Source organism: Palaemon carinicauda, chromosome 11 (genome assembly GCF_036898095.1).
Source record: "Palaemon carinicauda isolate YSFRI2023 chromosome 11, ASM3689809v2, whole genome shotgun sequence".
NCBI classification, from domain to species: Eukaryota; Metazoa; Arthropoda; class Malacostraca; order Decapoda; family Palaemonidae; genus Palaemon; species Palaemon carinicauda.
The window spans coordinates 138,862,992-138,872,951 of NC_090735.1; the positions used below are offsets into that span (position 1 = coordinate 138,862,992).

Here is a 9,960-nt window from a genome sequence, read left to right on the forward strand (position 1 = left end):
GTTTATGTGGGGGCACTTTCCTGATTCTGACCATAGTCCTGAGGTCCTGTGGTTCAGAACGTGGGCCCCCCCACCCTTCTTTTGAGGTGTCCGAGAACAGCATCAAATCCGGGGGGAGGACAAGAAGAGCCACTCCCTTTCGGAGGTTTTCGTCTGTCACTCACCATTGAAGGTCCGTCCGTTCGGCAGGACTCATAGGGACCAAAATGTCCGGGGAATCGTGACCTTGATTCCACCGAGACTTGAGCCGCCATTGCAGGGATCTCATCCTGAGGCGCCCATTTGGAACTAGACGGGCTAGAGAGGAAAGGTGACCGAGGAGACGTAACCACGATTGGGCTGGGAGTTCTTCTTGTCTGAGGAAAGGATCTGCGACCCTCCTCAGCCTTGCTATCCTGTCGTCTGATGGAAAGGCTTTGTGGAGATTGGTGTCCAAGATTATGCCTAGATATATCAGTCATTGAGATGGAAGCAGAGAAGACTTCTCGAGATTTACCATGATCCCTAGATCTTGGCAAAGTCCCAGAAGCTTGTCTCGGTGTCCGAGTCTGCCAGGATCAGCCAGTCATCCAGATAACGGAGTAGACGAATGCCGATACTGTGTGCCCACGAAGAGATCAGGGTGAACACTGGTGAAAACCTGAGGTGCTGTGGAGAGACCAAAACACAGCACCTTGAACTGGTAGATCTTGTTGTCTAGGCTGAATCTCAAGTACTGAAGACTGATGGATTGGGATCTGGAAGTACGCGTCCTTCAGATCCAGTGTACACATGAAGTCTTGTGGTCTCATCGCAAGTCTGACCGTGTCTGCTGTCTCCATGCTGAACGGAGTTTGTTTGACAAACCTGTTCAGAGCTGAGAGGTCGATGATTGGTCTCCAGCCTCCAGATGCCTTCTTTACAAGAAAGAGTTGACTGAAGAAGCTTGGGTACCCGTCGACGACCTCTTGGAGAGCATCCTTCTTCTGCCCGTAGGGGTAGCCCCTTTGCCGATCCCATGGCATAGGAGCTCAACGACCATGGATTCGCTGTCAGGGGAGGAAGAGATGTTATGAACGGGACGCGATATCCTTGACTGATTACAGAAACCGTCCAGGAATCGGCCCCGAGTTGCTGCCACCTGATTGCGCAACTTTGTAGGCATCCCCCCAATGGTGGACATGCAGGGATTGCCAATTCTAGTGTTTGCGGCCTTGGCTGCTCCCCCTAGGATTCTTGCCTCTCTTGTCTTTGACAGGAAAGGGCTGCTGTTTGGACACCGTTGTCTTCGCTGCCGCTGCCGGTTTCGTAGTCTTGGACTGGCAAGGTTGTTGTTGAGGTGCTGGAGGTTTGTAGGGCTTCGATGTGAGAGCCCTTTGGAGGAGAGAATCCTAATTGGATTTCCTCCACCTCTCAGCTGCCTGTTCCACATCCTTGAGCTCAAACAGGCTCTTTCCCATAAGGGAAGAGTGTCTGAGCTTGTTGACTTCGATGGTTGAGACCTTCGAATGGAACCTCTCTACCACTGCATCACTTCGTTCCAAGATCGAATTGGCCCACAAGTTCGAGACTTGGTGGGCCAGAAACTCAATGGTGCGGGTGCCCGAGAGGAGGAAGGTCTCCAGGGCCTTCCTAGTGCTTTCCTTGGACAGATCCTCGGATTGCAAAAGGATGCCCAGAGACCCCAACCAGACATCCAGCCACGAAGTAGCCTGCATGGCACACTTCGCGACCTTCTCCTGGTTTAGGATCTCTGTCGCCGAGAAAGTCACTTGCTGGCTAGAGAGTCTATCAAGAGGAACTCCCTTGGTAAGCTCTTCCACAGAGTGGTGCAACGGAAGAGCTAGATCTCAAAATACCTCCTCTGGTGGACACGAGGAGGCGGGAGAAGCTTGTTGCCAGCAGTGGAACGGCTGGAGGAGTCCGTTTCGACCGCCGACATACGGTATATGTCCCACAAGGGCGGTCTAGTAACCCGGGGCACTTCCGCATGATAAAGAGAGAGGCCAACTTCCAAACACACAACTGAAGGAAAAAGCAAAAAAGATTAAGGCTGTCAATACGCGAGGGTGAGAGCAGACACGTCTGTTCATCACCCGAGCCAAAAGCAAAGTGAACTAGTTCACCGGTGTGTGAGGGGTGAGGGGTAGCTAGTTACTCCTCGTTAAAAATCTAATGGCTCGTCATTTCAGCTACGCCGAAAGTAATACAGTACCCTATTTAAATAGCAAGGTTTGTATTTCGGTTACGGAACAAACAAGTTATTAAAGATCAGTCTCCTTGGTGTATGCTTTTTGCTGATGATGTTATACTGTTTAGCACTAGGCGAGAGGTAGTAGAAGAGAAACTGGAGGCGTGGAGAAGAGAAATGAAAAATAGGGGATTGAAGATCAGCAAGAAAAAGACAGAGTATTTGAGATTGAAAAAAGTTGAAAATTTCAGGTATTTAGGATCAACAGTTGTAGAGGATGGTGATCTGGGGGCAGAAATAAACCACAGAATACAAGCAGGATGGAAGAATTGGAAAAAAGTGCGTGGAGTACTATGCGATAGGAAAATAGGGGTTAAGTTGAAAGGTAAAGTAAAGAGGACGGTTGTGAGACCGGCAATGATGTATGGAGCGGAGACGTGGGCAATAAAGAAGACAGAAGAGAAGATGATGGATGTGGCAGAGATGAGAATGTTTAGATGGATGTGTGGGGTGACAAGAAGAGATAAGATACAGAATGAGGTAATTAGGGGTACCACAGGAGTTAGAAAACTATCAGATAAGATCCTAGACTGAAGTGGTATGGTCCTGTCATGAGAAGAGATGAACAGTATATTGGGAGGAGAGTGATGGAAATAGAGGTACAGGGAACGAGAAGGAGAGGGAGACCAAAGTGAAGGTGGGTGGACTGTATCAAGGATGACCTTTGATCAAAGGGATTAACCGGTGATGAGGTGTGGGACAGAGGTAGATGGAGAAAGCCGACTAGAAACACCGACCCCACATAGAAGTGGGAAAAGATGTAGACAAAGAAAATGAAGAATTCAAACATCTACATACTGTATCAGTATTTGAATACAGATGTGCCTAGTTGTGCCACAGTAGTGGTGTTGTCTGTCATAACTCGTATGTTTCAACCTAAAAAGATAGTTTTGTGTTCAATGATGCTAACATATGCCTGCTTCTCCTCTTCTGTCCAAAGGTCTCTGAAAAGTGTTCCCCATCCATGTTTGGAGGCATCCATGAACAGCAGAATCTGTGAAAAGTGAAAAAAAATGAATGAAACTCAAGAGTTTTATGCTCAAAAATAAGTTTTGTTGTTAATGATAATAGAAAAATAAGTTTTGTTAATGATATGAAGTTGCTTAACAGAATTAGAGTGGAGCACAGAACAGGTCAGGTCAGATAGAGTGAAGATGCCCACTGGACATTATTTGAAGCAACAAACTCAACTACTAGGTTGTAATATACCAGTAGGAATCACTAAATTAATTGGACTAGTCTTACTAATCCACGTTCTTCATAAAAATGAATCAGGAAAATTGAGAGTTGAATATTATTAACTTAGTGATGCAGACAACTAAATCTAGTGTATAATAAAATTTCCATAAAGATAAAATAATAAGATTTATTATTTCTATACTCACATAGTGTAATTTTGAAAATAAAATTTATTTCTTTACTCGCTTGATGTTCATTGTGATTTGTGTTCAGATGGGCTCTATCTTCCAATCCTTCCTTGTCCAAGGATTCAATACCTTTTCTAAGTTATCTAAACAATTCCTGCCTTGTGCAAGGAACCAATAACTTTTCATAGATATTTATACATTTCAGCAAATGCACATGTTTTGTGGGTAGATATTGCAAAACTTCTTGAGAAGAATGTGATAGGAGAGGTCATGGATCCCTATGCGAGGTTTTATAACAGGTTGCTCCTAATCCCCAATGCATTTGGGGGTTGGAGACCAGTTCTTATTGTTTTGACTCTTCAGGTTTAGAGTTACTACCAAGTTTTTTATGAAAACTCCATTGACAGTCCTTGGTCAGTTAGTAAGGGAGATTGGACATTTTCAATAGACTTGACAAATGAGTATTTTCCCATTCCTATTCCTTGTCAAAGAAACTCATTCAGTTGTGAACTGTTTGAAGGTTTTCTATTTAAGTGCTTATGTTTTGGGCTCAGGATGATCCTCCAAGCATTCACCAGGGTCATGGCTCGTCAAAATGGCTTGGATTTCTGGGAATCTGGGTTATTTAGTACCTGGATGACTGGCTATTTTCAAACACGTCGTTGGAAAGGATTGACGTTTAACAAGTGCGATTTCTAAGGTTGATGGTAAGGCTGGGAGTCCTGGTCAATTAGAAGAAGTCTCTTCTGATATCAACTCAAGAGGATTTAATTTAGGGAATGATAATAGCCATACTGTAGTTCTGTTTATGATTTTTTCCATTGGAAAAGAGGACCCAGGCTTCCCTCTTTTTTGTTGGAGATTTTTTAGTGGATGAAATCTCAGTTTGGATGTGAATGACATTTCTAGGGACATTTTCTTCTTTAATCTAGTTAGTTTTGATGGGTATTTTCTTGAACAGTAATAACAACAAAGCTAATTGAACCCCACCTGGACTAAATAATTGATGGAAATTTATTTGAATATATTATTTTTCTGTTACAGTAATCACTTTTTATAAGATATTACCTCCAACTAATTTTGGGGTGGAAAATTAACTAAAATTGTGAAATTTTCTCATCCATAATGAAGAAAATTAAAATTACAAGAAAATATACACTAATACTGCAATTTATTTTTTTTTCAGCATTCCATGAATCCTTTCTACTTGCCCAACAGTACTATAAAGTCTCCAGCATTTGAGAAGAAAGCACATTTTTATGGTAGGAAATATCTTACTGGTTAATTTCTTGCTAGGAAATAATGTGTCTATTGTACAATCTTTCTAATGTAACTATGTAGTTTTATACTCCTGATGTTTAGCCTCATAAGTCTTTCAAGCAAATCCAACTGACTGACAATGTTATAATGTAATGACCAATTCCAAAGTTAGAATAATTGATTGTGTGATTTTGAGTGCATACTGCTTTCTGATTGAAAAAAAAAATGTTCAGGCAGAATTTGTAAGTAAAACAATGTTCATTTTATAAATTTACCTTTAATACCTTGGGGGTCCTGTGGAAAGTGTATATCTCTGCAATACTTGCATCCCATTTGCATAAAGATGGTAAACATGTGACATTGTTTCAATTATGAGCTAATAAAGATTTTTAGAGGCCCAGTCCTGTATGCTGTAAAGTTTTGTCTCTAAGAGAGAATTTTGTTTTATTTGCAGTAACTTGTGTACAAGATTCACCATGAATATGTCCATGATACTTAAATTTTTTTTGGTTAACATACAGGTTTGAAAACTTGAGGTTTCTCATTAGAGCTCAAGATGACTGGCTTCTTGGGAATTTAAAACTTAGCTAAGAATAATTAAAACATTGTAAAAATTTCTATGACTTCTTTGTAACTAAAAAATGTATATTTTCACTTTTTGTACAGTAAAGTAGTATAAGAAGCAAAAGGATATTACTGCTCAGTATATACTTTGTCATCACTATTTATTTTCCCCCTGATATTCATTTTCTTGAAAATAAAACCACTCCATTATGGTTTTGTAAATAATTTAAAAGGATGCTGACAAATGTAATTGATAACCATACCTCTTATACTGTATATAATTTTGGGTAGAATTACTGTTATTAACTACAAAATCTGATGAAAAGCATTGTTGGTGCCTGCAAGTTTTGGATAGATTGTATTAGTTATGAAATAGCAAAGGTCTCCAAATCTGAGAAGCTTTCATTATGTAATTACTATTAATTATATTTTTACAGTATTAAAGATATTGTATTCTGACTTCAATGTGAATGACACATTTTTTTATACTAGAGACTAGATGGTGCCTTGCATGTTGGTCATGATTTTTATGAATTAAACTGGTAGTCTTATTTTCATACAATGAAGGTACTTCTCTTTCAAACAAGTCATCCTAGCAGGAGAGGTAAGGGGTGGAAATGACAAAGTTTAACATGAATACCAAGAGATTATTTTTTGGACTGCGGACTCCTGCTCCTCCCTCAAATCATGCGCTTGCATGCAATGGAAAACCAAGAGTTGGGGGCGAAAGAACCCTCTGAAGTTCTGTGGTGTAAAATCCTTATTTTCTGTTGATACAGCTATGTGGTTGTTTTGAGAATGTATATGTGTGTGTATGTGTGCAAAGTGTCATGTGAAGAACATGGTATTTAACATAAAGTGTCACTTTTGAAGTCATCGTTTTCAACTATACAAATTGCAGGTGTTCCTTCAGAAAGCTCAAATGGACACTCAGTTGAATGCTTCGGTAACTGCCCAAAAATCTGTAAGCATTACATCATTGTAGCTGATTCCCAGGTCATTTGTCATCCTTTTGTAATATGTTTACCATTTCTCTGCTCTTTGCTATACAGTACCATGTAGCAGTAGAGAGAGAGGTTTGTCTCAAATGCAGTACGTCTTCCAGTGATGTAGCTCTCAAGAAACTGGACTTTGCTGTGGAATAGTAACCATAATTTGAAGTAATGCACTTGTAGTCCATTAGTAGACCTTGCAGTGTACAAATCACATGATCTTCAAAGATAACTTGACAAACATGATGAATGAAAATAACTTGGACCTTTCTTAGATTAACCTGTTGCCGATGCTCTGCATCTTCATCAGTCTAAGACTTCTCCTAAGGGATGCTGATATAATTGCACCAACATTCACGATGATGATGAATTTCCAATCCAAAAGCTGTTCGACTGTCTGGGATAGATGCAAGTACGGTATTCAATTTTTCTCTTATACTCTCATCTGACAGACTAACTGTATGCACCTTGAACCAGTTCGATGTGACTTCTGTTGACATCGGCAAAAGTTTGGATTTGCAAGGATTTCTGTTTTTTTGTGGTCCCTTCATACACCACACTTAGAGATCTTTATCATGAACCACTCCTATGCTAGAATGAAGCTTTTTAGGCACATTTTCTGGTAGTTGTGAATTTGAAGTTGATGCTTGAGCTGCTTCTTCCTGTTCATAATTCTGTGCTTGCTGAATATGGTGATTACTGCTGATCTGGGTACTAAATACAAAATATTTTTATGCAAGTACAGGCCTTTAGGAACCTTGTCCCATTCCACTGTTGCATAGGAAAGCTGAAATTTAACAAGTACCTTCTACTTTAAAGACTTGCTCTTTAGAATCTCCCACTTCGTATCAGATATATTGTCAATACAGTACTATCATCAGCATTTTAATTCAAGCCCTGGGTTTGGGACATCACTATCCCCTCTACTTTCCATGCTTAATACATCTTCAGGTTAATTTCCTATGCAATTGACTGACAATAAAGAAACAGAAATCTTGATCAGTGTGCATTCTTCGTTTACATTACGATTTTTTAATTTTATTTATTAATTTATTACTGTATTATTATTTTTTTTATTTTTTTTGAGATAGCAATGGAACATAAAAATAAGCATTTTACCATATTTATGATACCTAATTTAGTAAAAATTGATACCTTATTTTCCATTTTTGTCCATCTGGTTCAAGATATACAATTCATTTTGTTTTTCAAGATGGCATCTGTGGCATCTTGAATTTTAAGGTCATGGTGACTGAATTGTGAAAACTGTCATCCCATTGTCTTTCTGACACCCAAATTAGTGGGAATTGACTCAAATTTTTTTTTTATTTCCTGGCCATCCACTTCAAGGAATAGAACTTTATCAGTTTTCCAAGTTGGCGGTGGCGGCAATTTTGAAATCCATCTAAAATGACAATGTTTCCGCCATTTTGGCAAGGTGTATAGGAGCTAATTTTTTTTTAGTATCCCTTGCCCTTGTTATATCCACTGAGAAACTTTGGTATGCTCTTCATGCATCCCTTGAAAATTACTCTACTAAGACCAAAGATTTATCATTTAAGATGGCAATAGTATAGCTGTTAGTGCAACATTGAAGATTGTATCAATATTAAAAAGGATTTCACAGTTTCTACAAGTCCTTTATTGAAATTTAAAATTGCAGCATTGGGTTGTAATGACACAAGGAAATATTGTTTCTGTATAATTTGAAACTGATCCTTTTTATGATAAAATTGTTTGCACGCAAGTATGTTATGCATTCCTCATATATGATTATGATTAGTTTATGATATATTAAAAATTATATATTGTAATTTACTTTTCCATTGCATAAATGAAAACTAATGTTTTGTGAGTCATGTGAAGATAATTGAAAGAGTTTAGATCAGAGATATACCAAATTTGAGAATTTGACTATGTATATTCATTTCTAATTAGTTCAGAACTTGTTTAAATTGTGAACACATTAGACAATTGTTCCAAGACTGAAATTTTAATGACTCTTCAACAGGATTTATTATAATTGATTTTCTTGCATCGTCATAAATTTTTAAATTAATTTATATTTTTCCTAAATATAAAAAAATGAGTCTTTAATACGTACAGTGTATGTATGATTTCTGTGAAGCTGGGTACGGCTGTTAAAACTCTAATAAGGTGGCCGTAATTACTGCTTGTTGGCAGGGATGCCCAGATTCCTTGACAGGCCACCGAGCCCTCACTTTGACTTTCAGCCTAGGACTTGTGGGGTGGTTGAGGTGGGAAGTGAAACTTAAGCGGCCCAGCTGGTAGGTGCCAATATATAATCTACCCTCCACAACTGCTTTCTTTACAGCCTCTAAGCTTTTAGAGGTGAAAGGGAAGACAGTATCCTTGGGGCCTCAAAGGTGGCCTGCTTCCTACCAAAAGCAGAAAGTTGGGTATGATTGTTTCCTTAGGGATCGTATCACCACTAATGGACGCTTCTGAGTTCAGCCTTACATACCAGTAATGATAACCATCGATCGATGGGAAGAATTCAAAGTCCGAGACTGGCTTCAAACCCAAACCCTCTCCCATGTGGAGGTACCCTTCACTTAAGGCCATATGGTCAGCATAATGCCAAGGGTTCTTAACTGCATTCTGGTAGGCTTAAACCTGGGGGAGCCATAGGAGCAGGTGCCTTTTGTAAAACTTCTATCCTTGCCACGAGGTCCGCTTGAGAACGTTCATGTTTGGCGGTTAGGTTTTCCATGAAAGCGTTAATGGACGCTATAAATTCCATTTAACTAGGAAACAAAGGTTTGTCTATCATAGGAACAGGTGTAAAGGTAGAAGCTGGGGCGTGAGCAGCAGGGATGGGGGAACAAGCTAAAGCCGCACTGGGAACTGTACTCACCCGAGGTACATCCAATGACTCCTCAAGAGGCTTCCATGGTCAGCAGGATCCTTTCCCTCTCTGATGACAAAGAAGAGCTCTCGACATGTTGTCGGTGTCCAACCTCATGGCTTGCAGAGCGTCCCGAACTTAATCATCCACGTGATCTACTGGTTCTGGCGGGAGTTGAACCGTCGGTAATTGGTGACCAAAAACAGCTGTCCCCTTGGCTGTGGGAAAGAGGAGGTCCCTCAGTTCCATAGAAGAAAGATAAGGGGTACCTTGTTGAGAGGACTTGCAAATCCAAGAAGACGTCGGTGGCGTGGAACCCGGTGTGAATGAGGTCCTTGCAAACCTGACAATTTGTAGGTTCCAAGATTGCAATGGACCCTTTGAAAACATGACAGTCAACAGGTTTCTGGCAGGTCTTGTGGCCACAGGGCAACTTAACCCGCTAATGCTTTTGGGACACAACTCTCTAATGCAATTTTCATTGAATGCGATAGCCTTAGGGGAAATTCCTTTTATACATCAGCTTCTACAAATAATATGATTAATTATGTTGAGATTAGAAATTCTAAAGAAATTAAAAATTCTAAAAATTAAAAAGCTAGAAAGGAAAAGGTTTAAATTTTAAAAATTCAGAGATCCTTAGATTAAGAAGAGGATAATGGCTGACTATATATATAT

At 39.7% G+C, this 9,960-nt stretch overlaps 1 protein-coding gene and 1 long non-coding RNA gene across 2 annotated transcripts in view; one reads left to right on the forward strand and one right to left on the reverse strand.

Annotated features, from left to right (window-relative positions):
- Window positions 1-8,223, forward strand: part of Trs20 (TRAPP subunit 20) — a 75,560-nt gene extending 67,337 nt beyond the window's left edge. The window contains exon 5 of the mRNA XM_068383516.1: window positions 4,784-8,223. Coding sequence (XP_068239617.1) covers window positions 4,784-4,882 — 99 coding nt within the window. The 3' untranslated portion in view covers window positions 4,883-8,223. The remainder of the gene's footprint in view (window positions 1-4,783) is intronic.
- Window positions 2,848-9,960, reverse strand: part of LOC137650244 (uncharacterized) — a 473,662-nt gene continuing 466,549 nt past the window's right edge. The window contains exon 2 of the long non-coding RNA XR_011045944.1: window positions 2,848-3,224. This is a non-coding gene — a long non-coding RNA (uncharacterized lncRNA). The remainder of the gene's footprint in view (window positions 3,225-9,960) is intronic.